This window comes from Elgaria multicarinata, chromosome 8 (assembly GCF_023053635.1).
Source record: "Elgaria multicarinata webbii isolate HBS135686 ecotype San Diego chromosome 8, rElgMul1.1.pri, whole genome shotgun sequence".
NCBI lineage: Eukaryota > Metazoa > Chordata > Lepidosauria > Squamata > Anguidae > Elgaria > Elgaria multicarinata.
The window spans coordinates 29,737,957-29,754,883 of record NC_086178.1 but is presented as its reverse complement, the minus strand read 5'-3'; the positions used below and the strand labels follow the sequence as shown (position 1 = coordinate 29,754,883).

The 16,927-nt window shown below is 43.1% G+C and overlaps 1 protein-coding gene across 1 annotated transcript in view; it reads left to right on the top strand.

The window, feature by feature from the left end:
• Positions 1-900: 900 nt before the first annotated feature.
• LEKR1 (leucine, glutamate and lysine rich 1) overlaps positions 901-16,927 on the top strand; it is an 88,577-nt gene continuing 72,550 nt past the window's right edge. Inside the window, exons 1-2 of the mRNA XM_063131954.1 lie at positions 901-982; positions 14,316-14,530. Of these exons, the coding sequence (XP_062988024.1) occupies positions 935-982; positions 14,316-14,530 (263 nt within the window). The 5' untranslated portion in view covers positions 901-934. The remainder of the gene's footprint in view (positions 983-14,315; positions 14,531-16,927) is intronic.

Below are 16,927 nucleotides of genomic sequence, written 5' to 3'. Positions count from 1 at the left end.
TTATACGCCAGGTTTTGGCTGTGGCGTTCTCCCCCATACAAACAGCTCATTTTCTTTGTTTGTTCATGATACGACTGATAGCTTTTGTAAACGTGTGGAAGTAGTTGCCAGATTGCAGTATCTGGCCAAACTAAAACCCAAGGCATAGCATACTCTAAATTAAGATAATTTTATCTGTTTCTAATCTATTAACAGTTTAGGGTCTTCTGCTAACAACCTGAATAACACGTTGGAACACTAATGCAACTTGTGCTAGATTTGCCACATAAAACAGCTCCTTGCCATCTAAAAATTACCCCAACAGTTGGGACATGAGGGCTTACTCAAAAGCTATAAGTTTGATAATAGCTAGAATACAATAGGATATATTGAGCCTCTAAAAGGCAAGAGACTAGAGTGTGAAGTGGCAATGACAATCCAAAAATAACTCTTGACATTTTATGTACATGTGTATTTTATTTTACCACTGAAGAAGACCTTGCATGGTCGAAACACGTTTGGTCTTTAACTGTTTTTATTGATGTTTTAATGAAATACTATACAGTTTGAATATACTTGAACTATATAGATTAGCGATTTTATTTAGTACATTCAAAGTATTTTAAATATTTCATTTACCTCTATATTATATGTGATTATTGATTGTGATACAGTCACTAATATATCCACCCCTTTCTTCTATCTCATTATCTCAACCATAAGGGGTCTGGATAAGTTTTTCTTGCTTATTCGTGTTCTCCCCCATACAAACAGCTCATTTTCTTTGTTTGTTCATGATATGACTGATAGCTTTTGTAAACGTGTGGATATAGTTGCCAGATTGCAGTATCTGGCCAAACTAAAACCCAAGGCATAGCATACTCTAAATTAAGATAATTTTATCTGTTTTTAATCTATTAACAGTTTTGTGTCGCTGTCTAAACTATAGAAGGACATGGACCGTCATGTTCCTGTGCATCCGTTACCTGAGGAAATACGAAAGGTATGTATGCTGCAGTAGAGAAATGTGGTGGCTTCTGTTTTATAGTGATGTTTTTTACCTTTTGGTTAACTTCAGTTTGTCCAGACCAGTGCTCTTGTTGCATTTCAATTTAACCTTTGCACCTTGCAGCTTAATACCAATATTTGAACATTTCCTGCATGTGCACACTCTGCAGCTCTTGGAATTTTGCGCCAGTGTCATTTTTTAGGCGCAATCTTATAGGATATGCCCTGGCTACTTGTAGGCCTCTAAACCCAGAGGTTTACAAGTATCCAATGAAGAGTGGAAGGTGCCTCCCATTCTGCATATTAGCTAGATGGGCAATTTTGCCCATCTAGCGGAGGCTTCGGGGCTGGGGAGGGAAGGAGGCTGTGGACAGCTGGGGATCACTCATAGCCCCATGTCTCCAGGCTCTTCCCCTTCCCTGGGAATGATCCCCTTTCACCCCCTACAAGCTTGCGTTTGTGAGCTCATAGCAGCAGCCAGCATAATTCTTTATGTGCTGACTGTGAGAGAGAGGGGGAGAGGGCAGGGAGCACGATTTCCTGGCTCTGAACTCAGAGCCGGGAAACTGAAATATCCAATGTCCCCCAGACACTGTCTTGGGGCCATAGGATTGCTTTCCCCATGAATTTGTGCAAACAAACTCATGCCCACAAACCGAAACATTTGAGTTTGGGATCTGTTGAGAAAAGTGATAACTTTGAGAGAGGAGAGGTTGTAAAGTAGCCAGATTTAACTTCTGCCAAAAGAAACTGGGAAATAAAAGGGTCTGATAATGAAGGAGGGTGGCTGGAAAGATGGCCAGGCAGAGGGATGAAATGGATCTTGTGTCCACTGTGTTACAGGAAGATTTTTTCCTCTGAAATGAATCACAAGGTTTCTCTGGAAAAATTTAGAAGTGTAATGCTAAATTGTGCTGTATCACAGAATGCAGTGCACGTTCATGATTACTGTTATCAGATTGTATGGGAAATGACTGAACTGATATATACTGGCCTTAAGAGTGTGAGAAAACCTTGCTTTATTTGAATATATGAATATAATGCATACCTTTCCTCTTTCCCGATGCAGTCATACGTATTTGGGTGCACTGCAGGAGAGCTCAGGGCAGTGTTCTCCAACTACAAAAACTGAAAATAAACACCCATTCCCTCTTCTTAGCTTTTGTCATTATCATTATTAAATTAATAAAAAACCTCAAAGTGACTGACATTAATTGAAAACTTAGGGGATGATTGTGTTCCTCCCCAGATCCATCCTCTCTTGCCTTTAAAGAGACACCATTGGACACCTTCCCACAGCACAGACTGGGCCAGAGATTAAATAAAGATAATTAGTTAAACATAGGTTAAAAAAGAAAGGTCAGAGTTAACTAAACACAGGACGTGCGGGGGGATTGCAGAGTCATCAAACGAGATGCAAACTAGAGATGCAAAATGTCTGGAAATAATGAAGCCATTTCATTGATTCCTTATTAAATGAATGAAATCACTATGCTGGGAATCTTAGAGAGGATTAAAAAAAAATCCCCATGGCTTCATTATTTCCAGACATTTTGCATCTCTAGTTTTTCTATAAAAATGTTCTTATTACATCGTTTTTAGAAACTGTGTGTCATCAGACGAACGTTTTATGGCACACTCATGACTGGCCACTCACGGACCTTCACGGGACATTTGACAACTCTGCAATCCTCATGCACGTCTCCGGCTCCTTCTGTTGTTTTTCCGGCTTCAAAATCTGATTCTTCTGGCTGTAACGCTAATTGGAGCTATTTCCTGCCATGTGCAGGAGAGGTTGCACCATAAAAACGCCCACTGGATGGGCCTCATGGTTGTTGTTTGCTTCCTCTTTCTTCCCCGTGTGAAGAAAGAGGAAGCTGCTCATCCCTATTGCGGGACAGAAGCAGGAGGCAAAGCGACAGGGAGGCATCATTTCCCCCCATCTGATAATCCTCATTTATGCTCAATTTCCCAATATGTGAGTAGAGCCACCATTGTGCATTCTTGGCAGTGAATGTGCATTCTTGACCATTTGGGTTTTGTTCTGTAGAGTCCTGTGTTTGTTATGCTTGTAGCAGTCATTTAATGTAGTTCTAACATTTTCAGACAATAATTACAGTTTTTCTGAGTTTACTTTTGAAAGTTTTAAACTATAATGATGATTTTATGAGCAAATTCAATTATACATAAAATAACTTTAGGAAAACTGCTTTATGTTCCTAAAGCAACCTTCTCCTACCTGGTGCCCTCTGGATGTTTTCGACTACAATACCCAGCATTCCTGACCATTGGTCATGCTGCCTGAGGCCAATCGGAGCTGAAGTCGAAAATATCTAGCAGGCACCAGGTTGTGGGGGGGGGGGGGCTGTGTTAAAGCAACAAAATGACTTCAGCTCTATAAAGAGCACTAAAAAATAAGTATTGTTTATATTTCAATTTTTCCCCCAGAAAAAAAGAGAGGGGAAAATGTGTCTCCCACTCCACCCCCAATGGCTTCAAAATTTCTCAAAATTTTTCATCTCTAGATGGGGGCAGAGCCAGCTTTGGATCCATTGATTTCTAAGCCCCATTGTCAATGTCCCCCCGGCCCCAAAGGGGCCAAGATCGGACCTCCCAGCTATGGCAACATGGAGCTGGCATAGCAAGTTGTAAGTGAGAAATATTTTTTAAAAGCGCCCTGCAATGCGACCTCCTTCTCCTGCTCCACCTACTGACCTGGCTGGCCTGAGCAAGCAGAAGAACTGCTGCTTCACATTCCACCATCCCACCTGGATTTAGGATTGCTATGGAAGGTGTTAGTGTTTCAGCATTCTTCTGTTCTTCCTGGGTGGCAAATAATACGACAAAAAATGGAAATTGAGTGAAACCTGACGATATTTATATGACAAGCGCTTTGTTTCAGTTCAGTTTTTAAATGTAAATCATGCAATGAGATGTAGTAGTTCTTACAGTTCAATGCTCTTGCGTTTTTGCTTATGTTTCAAAAAATTCCAGTACTTTATATTTTTGAGGAATAAAGTGCAGCAAATAATTACAATTATTTACTTGTACACATGGCAGTCTGTCACAATAGCACCATGTCTGCATTTACTGCCATTTTTAGGATTGTACTGTACATTTTTCAGTAGCATATAAGAATTATATTTCTGGATGTCAGAAGGAAAAGACGAAGATTTTAAATATTTTGCAACTTTGGTATTATTATTATTTCCTGGATTTTTCCCAATACTGGGCCTCAAGGCAGCTTTACAAAATTTATATAAACACATAAGTAAAAATTATAATTAAATATAGTTCAATATTAAAACATTTGAAATACAAATAACAATTTTAAAAAAGGTCCGGTCCATAAACAGAATTCCAGGCTATTCGTCAAAGGCCTGACGGAACAAAAAAGTGTTTGCCTGGCTCTGGAAGCACACCAAGGAGGGAGCCAGTCTAGCTTCCCTGGGAAGGGAGTTTCAGACCCCTGGAGCAGCTACCAAGAAGGCCGTCTCCCATGTTCCCACCAGGCATGCCTGAGATGGTGGTGGTGGGACTGAGAGAAGGGTCTCCCCTGAAGTTCTCAAAGCATGGTCAGGCTCATAAGGGAGAACACATTCTTTCAGATAACCTGGACCCGAGCCCTATAGGGCTTTTGTAACCAACATTTTGAATTGTGCCCGGAAACAGACCGGAAGCCAGTGGAGCTGTTTTAACAGGGGAGTTGTATGCTCCCTGTAACCAGCACCAGTCGGTATGAGCTACATGCTTGGCCCTATACACCAAAACTACGTAATTCTAGACAAATGAAGGGACAGGGGCGTGATACAAAGGAAAATTTGTGTCACATGCACATTGACATTCGTGGTTGTTGTTTTTAATGCTTGACCAAAATAACATTATAACAGTGGGAGATTTGTGGCCTAGTGTTTTGCCATATCAAGCTACCCTTAACCAGCAAGAGAGATCTGTGCAATCTTCCATACATGGATTCCTTCGCTGGATCAGGAGGACCTGCGTGTGCATTCAGCATTTGCTGCCTGTTGCTGGATTAGAGACCACACATGCAGAGTTCTGAATAGGCAATTGGTGCTATTAAAGATCATAGCACTGATTGTGCTATGTCTTGGGGGCTGTCTTGACGTCGCCTTTGCCCCGGGGTGGCTCCAAATCCACGCTGTGTTGGTTAGATGACGCAGCCGTAGATTCAAAGCCACCCTGGGGCAAAGAGGCGAAGATGCACGGCTGAAAAGTTGGGACTTACTCCAACTTTTCCAGCCAGAGCGCGGTCAGCCCTCCTCTTCAGCCGGTCTATCCTAGCTCGGAGCCACTCCAGGGGAGTTCTTGGGCGGAAAGCGACTTATTGGTCGCCAGAAGCTGGGGGAGGGGTGGGCCCAGTGAGCCAAATGGCCACCGGAAAGCCCGTGCTGCCCCCTATTAGAACAACTTGCTGCCACTGTGCATCAGGGTTAGCGCGGGGTTTGGCGGTGGAGCAGCACCAACTCGGCATCATGAAGACAGCCCCGAGGAGGAAGCAAAGAGGTGTATCAAAGTTGTAACTCTTTGTGACAAGAATTTCAGACAATAGTTAATTCTGCTTTTCTGCTTGAAGCAGTTCCAGGTTTGGAGGGACCTTTGGCCTCTGAGTTGGGTCTCCTTCCCGAAACGTGCCTGTCTCCTCACCACTCTTGCCATTCCCGTTTGCTCAGTTCTCCTTCCGTCCCCAATCTGCACCGCCTTCCAGAGAGGGAGAGGACAAGGTGTACTGAGAGTACTGCACTTTTTTGCGCCACTCACTGCTTGGCGAGGGCAAGTGAACAGGCAGCAAGAGCAAGGAGGAGGAACAGCAGTGCCAGAAGTCTCCAGGCCCTCAGCAGCTGACTCACAATGCTGACCTCTGAGGCTCTGGCTTGAAGCAACGGGTGTAGGGAAGTCAAATCCAGATGATTGCACAGGCCAATAATTCCTACTTTGGGTTGAAATGTGTTGTCACACTGTTGCTGTTGATGGCGCACTGTGGCTGTATTGCTCACTACAGCTTCAGGGCCAGTAGGTGAATTTATTTCCCTCCATATGACTCCCCCTCTTTTCATATGACCTCCCATTTGGCAAACTTCGCAGCTTCTCCTCCGTGTCCCCTCTCTGCTGACCTCGCGTCGTAGTTATTTTCAGTGCTTCTTTACTGACTCAGCATTCTCTTTCCCCCCTATAATATGATAGCCTCTAAACTCACCACACTCTAAACACATGTCTCTGTCTATAGCTTCAAAGAAAGGAACGCTATATCCAGAAGGCTCTAGAGGCCTCTATTATAACTAGATTTGATGGCTTCAAAAAGGCATTAAACTAATGCATGGAGGACTGGCCTGTCAACAGCTACTAGCAATGATGGCTCAGTGGTACCTCCATGTACAGAGGCAGCAGACTTCTGAATATCATGTGCTGGGAATAAACATCAGGTAAAGGAGAGCAACCCTGCTCCACATTTCCCCAGACTTGCCCATATTCCCATTGTATATCGAATAATTGTGTGTGTGTGTGTTTGACAGAGAGAGAGAAACAGTTTCAAAAAGGATGGTATATATTATGGACAGGTCCTGGCTGGATAAGTACAAAAGAAAGGGCAGGCCATGATACTCATATATGCATAAATAATTTGGTATTTTTATACTTTTAGGGAGGCCAGTTATTCAGGTGGTGTTTAAATGCTAGAGCACTGAAATAATTGCATTATCCTTGCAGGTCTCTGATTTTTTTGTGGGGGAGGGGTCAGTGGGTAGGGAATTTCACTCTATGGTGATTGGTAATGCAATTGATATGAAGGCCGTTGATGTAAAGGATGCCATATAAGCACCATTTGTTCCTACAGGAGGTGAGCAGGAGCAGTGCCTCATGGATTGTGTTCAGGTGCAAACAGTACCATCAGTATACATGACAACTTACACTTGCGTAGGCAGAATCAGAGAGGTTCCTGCCTACACAGAACGCAGAGTCTAAACTCAACAGTGAGAGAGACGGAGAGACAAGAGAATCGTAAAGTAAAAGAGCATGATTTCTGTACCTCTCTGTGGAGTGTATACCCAGTGCAAAGTGTGAGGTGACTGAAAACTGGGTCCTTTGCCATTACTGAGTTTATTTGGAAACCTTAAGGACAGTTCTGCTAGGCAGGGCTCAAAGGCATATTAAATTGTGGGCAGGATCTGACTCTGCACTTAACATGTAAAGATTCAGTAGGAAATTCATCTTTTACATTGTCAGTGCCTGAAACATATTCGTAGCATTTTAAATCATACTTTGCTCAGAGTGCAGTAATTTCCTTCTGTTTTCTGCCTGAAACAATGCATATGGGAAAATAAAATCAGGACCATAATGCAGATCAGTCAAACTTCCCCCTCACCTCCCATTTAACATGAGTTTAGGGGTTCATAGAGACGGGAAAAAAACAGCTTCTCGAAGAGCAAGCTGATGAGCATGTGTTTCAAATTCTCAGCTGAAAGCAACTGAGATTTATTAGCCACACTGAATGCATCTTGTTCATTTTAGGAACTATGAAGAAATTAACACTTCTGTCGCCCTCCTCACTCCACTGCCCTGCTCAAACTGGTGACATGAGGTGGAATGTCTAAACCCGTTTATTTTGAAAGACAGAAGTGGTGGTGCTGCAAGAAATCACAGTGTTCTTTTCAGGATAACAGTCCCTTCCCTTCCCTTCACATTACAGCTCAGTTTGTCCCCTTTCAATAAGTAATTTTAGTGCTTTGGAACCTTATGGTATTTATTCTGAATAACAGTTTCATATTTCCAAGCACAGGTTGTAACTGCCAGGAAAAATAGAATTAATTTTTCATTTCCTCCAGAGCCACTGTAGCTATGATAAGGCTTCATGGGGCAAAAGAAAAAGGAAAAGGGGAAAAAAAATTAGGATAAATAAAGGCTGGCATAGCCATCCTGATGCCAACATCTCAGACGCTTTGTTTTATCAAAGAATAGTTAAAATGCAGTAGCAGTGAGGTATTCCATTGGAACCCTTAATTGTAGTTATGACTTGTCTCGTAACGGCATTTTATTCATGTCATTGCTTTGACTCTTGCAAAACAACTTGACTGTTTCCCTTCTCTTTCCCATTTTGCTTATATCTGAATATCTTTTTTCTTCTCGTCTCCGGAACCTTTCTTATCTGAGACCTATTGAGGCCCACCTGGCTCCAATACTGCCCTCTACTCCCAGGCATTTAATGGGATATGATGGGGCATTTATGCTAGTGGTCTAAACATGTCTAATGTTTTATTGAAACTATTTGTAGTTGTCTAAATTGTTTTAGATTTTGTATGTTTAAGTTTTTATGCTGTATTTTATTATTGTTTCCAGCACTTGTTGTAAACCGCCCAGAGAGCTTCGGCTATTGGGTGGTATAGAAATAAATAAATAAATAATCCCTATTGCCATTTTTATTATTCTCTCCTAATCTCTCCTGATCTTTCCAAGGCTTGGCTAGAAGATAATGTTAAATAACTGTACTTTATTGGAAGTGTTTCTTCCTACATGGAAGCATGATGGTTTATATTTGCTATACTCTTTTAAATATGTTTGAAGGACGGCCCCTGCCTCAACATTTTTTGGGGGGAAATGTTCATATAATTAATTCAGTTTAGTAAATCCTAAAATATTTCAGCATTCTGTGTGATGGTTTAGGCTGGATACAGATTGCAGATTGTCCTGTGGCATCTGTTGGTAATCTCAGGCCTTAGCTAGACCTAAGGTTTGTTTGTTTATTTATTTATTTATTTTATTTTATTTATTACATTTCTATACCGCCCAATAGCCGAAGCTCTCTGGGCAGTTTATCCCGGGATCGTCCCGGGGTCGTCCCTGCCTGCTCCTGGGATCCCCTGTGTGTCATTTACATTTATTTATTTATTTATTTTATTTATTTATTTAAGTATTTTTATGCCGCCATTCAGCCAAAAAAGGCTCTCATGGCGGCTTACAAAAGTATTTCTTGACAGTCCCTGCCCACAGGCTTACAATCTAAAAGACATGACACAAAAGGAAAGGGGATTGGGAGGGAGGAGGAGGAGGGGGAAAAGGAAAGCAAATTCAGGCACTACAATCTTAGTTGGAAAAGTTCAGCAGTTACAGGGGACAGCAGGAGGGAGGGGGCTCTCAGCTGGAGCTGGACCCAGGCACGGTGGAGAAATGCCTGGCTGCTGCTTCCTCCCTCATGGTGGCCTCTGCAGTGGCAGTTGGTAGCAGGAGGGAGGGGGCTCTCAGCTGGAGCTGGACCCAGGCACGGTGGAGAGATGCCTGGCTGCTGCTTCCTCCCTCATGGTGGCCTCTGCAGTGGCAGTTGATAGCAGGAGGGAGGGGGCTCTCAGCTGGAGCTGGACCCAGGCACGGTGGAGAGATGCCTGGCTGCTGCTTCCTCCCTCATGGTGGCCTCTGCAGTGGCAGTTGGTAGCAGGAGGGAGGGGGCTCTCAGCTGGAGCTGGACCCAGGCACGGTGGAGAGGTGCCTGGCTGCTGCTTCCTCCCTCATGGTGGCCTCTGCAGTGGCAGTTGATAGCAGGAGGGAGGGGGCTCTCAGCTGGAGCTGGACCCAGGCACGGTGGAGAGATGCCTGGCTGCTGCTTCCTCCCTCATGGTGGCCTCTGTTCATAGCCTACATGAACAGGGATGACCCCGGGGCGATCCGGGGATAAACCTTAGGTCTAGCTAAGGCCTCAGAAGAATACTTCAGTAATTTATGATTGCATATTCATTCAACTTGGATTGTTTGGTAGAGGGCTGTTCCTCAGCTCACACCACTCCTTCCTTTTACTTCCACACACCCTTCTATTCCCACTGCCGTTACTTTGCATCTGATAACTGGCCTCCCCTGTGGAGCTGTTCACACATCACGGCAACGTTCAGCAGCAAATTATGAACTTGCCAGCGTATCATGTGAACGTGGATCAATGGGTTGTTTGGGAACTAAACAACCCAGCGGTTAACCCCACAACAAACCATGACTTAAATGCTGGATTGTTTAGCCCCTAAGCAGCACAGCGGTCCAGATTCACACATCATGCTGACACACTCTGATTGGCCCAATTGGACGTTTTGTGAAAGCAGCGTGCACTGGTTAAATTACCCAGACTTTGTGATGTGCAAAACAGGTCTATATGTCTCAAATAGGCATTTCTTGCACCTTTCCATATCCTGTGTACTACCCTCCAGAACCCGTATCTGACTTCACTGACTGCAGGTGCAGCAGAGTATAATTCCTGGAAGCTGACGGGTAAATGCAAGAGTAATCCCTGGTTGTATCCAATTGTTGTAATGGTTGTATGGTATTGCTCATGATAGCTCAAGTTGAACTTGGGGGCAAGCAAGCTAGAAGATTATCTGAGTCGTGCCCTGCTTTTGAGCTTCTGGATGAATCTGCTTGCCTATGTTGAAAACAGAATGCTGAACAAGATGGACCTTTGGTCTGATCCAGCAAGGCAGTTATCATAGAATCATAGAATAGCAGAGTTGGAAGGGGCCTACAAGGCCATTGAGTCCAACCCCCTGCTCAATGCAGGAATCCACCCTAAAGCATCCCTGACAGATGCTTGTCCAGCTGCCTCTTGAAGGCCTCTAGTGTGGGAGAGCCCACAACCTCCCTAGGTAACTGATTCCACCGTCGCACTGCTCTAACAGTCAGGAAGTTTTTCCTGATGTCCAGCCGGAATCTGGCTTCCTTTAACTTGAGCCCGTTATTCTGTGTCCTGCACTCTGGGAGGATCGAGAAGAGATCCTGGCCCTCCTCTGTGTGACAACCTTTTAAGTATTTGAAGAGTGCTATCATGTCTCCCCTCAATCTTCTCTTCTCCAGGCTAAACATGCCCAGTTCTTTCAGTCTCTCTTCATAGGACTTTGTTTCTAGACCCCTGATCATCCTGGTTGCCCTCCTCTGAACACGCTCCAGCTTGTCTGCATCCTTCTTGAATTGTGGAGCCCAGAACTGGACACAATACTCTAGATGAGGCCTAACCAGGGCCAAATAGAGAGGAACCAGTACCTCACGTGATTTGGAAGCTATACTTCTATTAATGCGGCCCAAAATAGCATTTGCCTTTCTTGCAGCCATATCGCACTGTTGGCTCATATTCAGCTTGCGATCTACAACAATTCCAAGATCTTTCTCATTTGTAGTATAGCTGAGCCACGTGTCCCCCATCTTATAACTGTGCATTTGGTTTCTATTCCCTAAATGTAGAACTTGGCATTTATCCCTATTAAATTTCATTCTGTTGTTTTCAGCCCAGCACTCCAGCCTATCAAGATCACTTTGAAGTTTGTTTCTGTCTTCCAGGGTATTAGCTATCCCACCCAATTTTGTGTCATCTGCAAATTTGATCAGCGTTCCCTGCACCTCCTCGTCCAAATCATTAATAAAAATGTTGAAGAGCACTGGGCCCAGGACTGAGCCCTGCGGCACCCCACTCGTTGCCTCTCCCCAGTTTGAGAAGGTTCCATTGATAAGTACTCTTTGAGTCCGATTCTGTAGCCAACTGTGAATCCACCTAATAGTTGTTCCATCTAGCCCACTTTTAGCTAGTTTGTTAATCAAAACTACATTCCCTTCAAAATGTAGTTTAAGTCAAAGTCTTTGCCAGTGTTTGTTTGTTTGTTTATGTTGACACTTCTAGCCAACCTTTCTTCCATCATGCGACTCAAAGTGCCATATATGAGAATCCCAGGTAGGGTTCTATCCAGGCACTGACCAGCTTTAGCAGGTCTCCAATGTGGTTCCAGATGGGGACCAAGGGCCTGTAGACACCTCTCTTGGCATCCATCAGGCTCCGAACCTCTTCTGGTTTTTAGTTCATTTCTTAAGATTTTTAAAATTAAAAAAAGACACACGTGGAGGCTGGCGTGCTGCAAAGTGAAGGGATGCCCTCCGTTGCCATCTTTATTTGGGTTCAAAAGAGTGTTTTATTTATTTGGGTTCAAAATTTATTTATTTATTTATTGCATTTCTATACTGCCCAATAGCTGAAGCTCTCTGGGCGGTTCACAAAAGAGTGTTTACACTACACCTCTGCCCTGTACTTGAACAAATTACTTTTATTTTATTTTCACCGGTTTTCCATCTTGGAAAATAGTGTTTTGTTACCTGCTGTGCCCGTCGAGGCAGCCATTTTATGAACAGGAAAGCTACTCCCCTCACCCCCATGGCAGACATTTTGCGAGAGCACCCACCACACTCAAAATTCTAAATGGGCCTGCCAACCCAAAATGGCAACATCTACCTTCAGATCATGATATGATGATCTCTACAATTCTAAGGTTTGGAAACATGACATTCTTAGGAGTCTGAAAAGTAACTTGGTCTGACATCCTGTGCATGTGCCCCTATAGTGCTTTTGCTTGGGTAGGAAGTATTCCACTTTATGACTGTTCTTTATGCTGCATCATATATTTTATTTTCTGAATTGTCATCTGGGAGGCATATGGAGTGCTATTTTTTGGGTAGGTGGGAGTAGGACATCAAGGACTGTTGCTGATAAGGGAGGTCCAGGAGCACAGGTGGGAACTTGCATAGCCACCCTGTCTGCTGCTCTGTGATGCCTGCCCTTTCTCCTCAAAACAAAACAGTCCATCCGTGATGTACCTGAACTAACCCTGTGTGCTTAAGTTATATTGTTTTAGCATATATTGTTGTTCTGCATGCACACAAGCAGAAATAATTAAACCAATTGTGATTTGTTCGAGTGAACTACCAAAAATGGAACTGTAAAAACGGTGGGGGGGGGGGAAGGCTATTGAACCTCTTTTTGCATGAAACCCAAGTTCACCCACACATGAGACAATGTGTTGTAATACATCCTGTGTATGATGATTAAAAATCTCACACCTGTCACATTTCATAATTTCTGTATGACTCAGAAGTGCCACGTACAGTGCATCACATGTTCCTCTCTCTGAACACCACCCTACTCATGGTTTTGGTGGACCGCAAGCGTGGTTTTGTCAGGCGAGAGATGATAACAATACATTTATTTGAAGTGTTCTTTAAGCATCACCGACTTACAAAATATAACAATTAGTGTTATCCAAAGGAATCAGTAACAGAGAATCTTCAGTAAAATCACTTTTGAAAGCAAAAAGAGAAGCATTCCCTCCTTTATTAAGTCGTTCGGTGAACTATGAAAGGAAAGCCCCCCATGGTTTTCAATGGTATTAAACCAGAGGTTGACGATTGCCCCTGCCTTAGTTGCAAGAGCGCCACTGCATTCTGCTCATCTGCCATCACTCCCTGCTGGTTGTAGCAACTAACAGATGGTGAAGGCAGAGTGGAAGACTAGAACACAGCAACCCCGGACTGACAACACTGTACCCATTGTAGAAATGACTTCTCTTGTTCCAGATCTACTGCATTCTGTACAGTGCTGTCACCCAGCTCCAAGTTGCTATAGCTAGCACGAAAGGAAAACAGAAGAGTATCCCTAAACAGATTTGCATTCGCAGATGCTCTGCTACTTGCAAGTAGCAAGATGCTGCTTTTATCCCGGACCTTAACCTCTCTTTTGTGACTTTATTGGCTAATATAGAAAACATTATGTAACATAGGGGGAAGAGCTATATTATTTCTGTTTCCCCCCCCACACACACACACACTCACCACCCCCGCAGCTTTCCTCTGAGGCCAATATATCCATTTGTGGAAAGGCTGTGTAACTCAGTGGTAGCGTACGTGGTTTGCATGCATCTCCAGGAAGAGCTGGGAAAGACTCCTATCTGAGACCCTGGAGAGCAGCTGCCTTCAGAGTAGACCAGGGGTCCCAAAACGTTTTGAGTCAGTGGATGCATTTGGGAAGTTGAGAGATTGTCGTGGATGCACTCACAAAATGGCTGTGATGAGAGTGCTTGCCCATGCATACAATGGCTACTGTGGTGGCCGTGGCTGGTCATAAGTCAGTCATTTCTCAGAAAGAAAATGGTGGGACTAAAAGAATAGTAACTTGTTCAAGAACTAAATACAAGTTAGAGGTGGAGTCGGAGCTCCAAAACACAAAACCACTCTTTTTAACCCAAATACAGATAGAGCTTGAAGTCAGCGCTTCACTTTACAGCATGCTAATGTCCCAGGAAAACACACATATTTCAAGCAAATTTTAAGAAATAAAATTTAAAAATTAGGAAGCGCACAGAGCCTTATAGGCACCAGGAGAGGTTGGAGATCTCGGGAATAGACAATACTGAACTAGGTAGACCAATGATCTGACTTGGTATAAGGCAGCTTCCTATTTTCCTATGTGATTAGCTACTACACTTCTTTAACTTTATTTGCTAAATATATTGCTTCCATTTTTCTTTTAGATGTCCCGGGATGAGACTGTGTGTAAATATTGTGGAGTCAGTTATTTGATCCTTCATGAGTTCAAGCTGCTGGAAGAGAAAGTGAAAGCAATGGAAGAGAAGGTGAAGTTTTACGAGGGAAGCGTAGAACGGGAGAAAACACTTCAAGAGAAACTGCAGCGCCTAAATCGAGATTTTGAAAAGTGCACAGCAGCTAGTGAATCAAAAGCAGGAAGGTTGGAACATGTTATTCATCCTTGTTTCTCAAATTAACACACTCATTAATGTCTTTCAGGGGAAAGCAGGCTTTGGCTGGCTTGCCAGACTCAGCTTGTGTCAAGTATACTTTCGAGCTGAATTCATGTTAATTAAACCATAGTTTGAACTGTACTTTAGAGGACAGTGTTTGCACCAGTTACTAACGTCAATGGGGGCAGGAGGTAGAAATGGAAAGTTATTTTGAAGTGTCCTCTCATCAGAGGTGAAACATCATTTTCCTAACTACCTAAATATTTGCCTTGTTGTGAAGAGGACAGTGAGATTAGGACTTCATCCTTCCAACTGTGACATGGGGGCATCTGCTCTCATCATAGGCATAGACAGCAGGTGTAAATCTGGTTCCTTCCAAACCATCATTTGCAAATGAGGAATTAGCGAAGAAAAGAGTTTTCTCTCCCTCCCTTTCTAATGCAGATGTCATCTGCCTTCCCTTGTCAGATTTTAACCATGGTTTACTGTTAGATCTCAATCGATACCAGCTCTGGTCAACACTAACTGGGGATCCTAGATTAACCAGAATTTGAAACCAGGGTTTGAAATGTGATTGCAAACCCAAGTTAAGGGGGAAGAGAATTAAGCTTAAACATGGTTTGTACATTGGCAGTAACAGCAAGGAGGTAATTAACAATTTGACACTGGAAGGATCATTTTAGGGGGTTTACCACAGGCCATTTGCTGTTTTCTGTGTGATGGTATCTATGTCATTATACTTTGCTTTGTGTTTAAGATTATTGTGTCTTGTTTGGTTTTATTTCTGGTCTATTGACTGCACTAAATAAATGGAACCATGGTTAGCTTTCATACAGTTGTAATGCCAAACTATAGTCAAAGCTGAGGAGCGAAGGGGAATTTACACCAGAAAGTTGAGGGAAGGTGAAGCAGGGTATATTACCAGCACTGGCTTCTGAGTTCTAAACCATGGTTTGCATAGAGCCATTGTAACATCTGAACACACACTAATGTCTAATCGTTATGTGTTTGGTCCTGGTAGTTTTAGAATACAAAACTTAATCCAGATAATATAAAGGGGTGAGCCGCCTCAGCAATTATAGAATTTATTCTGCACTTTAGAGTGTTCCAAGCAGTTCACATATATTATTTTAGTAATCCTTAAAACAGCTCTCTAACATAGGATGATATTATTATGTATAACTCCATAGAATGCCTTTCTAATCTAGATTTGTAGTGGAAAGAGTATTTCTGATCCCCTTACTAGCCAACCATTGGTCTCATTCTGAAAGATTTCCTGCTACAGGTTTCTGATTTTCTTCTTGTTGTTGCTTACTTCTGCTTCTATCTCTGTAAGGTGGCTCTTGACATCATAATCCAGACAATAGCAGCAAAAAGCTTTATTTGATGAAACAAGGGTGGGATTAGGTAAATGTATAGATCAGGAACTCCATTGTATAATAACCAAGGCAGGAATAGCAGGCCATCAAAACTCTGGTTGTGGAGTGGAGGTTAGAAAGAATAGAATTGGGGCCCGGGTGGACATTTGAGGGAATGCTTTGTATACACAAGGGGCTATTGATCGTTTCTCTTGAATGCACAGAGTTCAGCACCCAGGTGTCCCTAGACAATTGAGTTGTGGCCTTTTCTGCAATTTACAAAGGACAGGCACAGAGGTCCTTGATGCAATTAACACCTGAAGCTGTGGAGCAGTGTGTGTGTGCGTGCGCGCGTGCCGCTTTGGGGAATTTGTCTTGCTGATCACCAGGAGACCACTGTTTGAGAGCATCTACGTTAACTAATTTGGCCATGCTAGCATGTGAACTTTTCATTCTGATTGTGTAGAGTTCGCAATAATTCTTACAATTCCTGTTTTTTTCTTATTAGCTGTTTTGCCAGTTTGCACATAATGATAGCCCATGGGTTAGTCAACCCATGGCTGTTGGGAATGAGTGGGAGAGGCCTGTTGGTAGGTTGATGAGCATGACATGTGAACTCGGAGCACTGGGTTGTTTAGTGGCTGAACAACCCAGCAGTTAACCCAACAACAAACCATGGACTACTCTTAGCAGATTATGAAAGCTGATACTACATTAGGACTACAACCCTATACCTACTTACGTGGAAATAAGGGCTCATCTACACCAAGCAGGATATTCCACTATGAAAGCAGTATGTAAATGCAGGAGCCACACTCCTGCTTTATAGTGGTACTGTAGTGCACTGACAACTGTTGGGGCCCATGACACATCTACACCAAACAGGATATAACACTATGAAAGTGGTATATGGGTTACGCCACCCTGAGATCTTAGTGATATAGGGCGGGATATAAATATTTTAAATAAATAAATAAATAAATAAATAAATAAATAAGGTATGTGTCATGGGCCCCAACAGTTGTC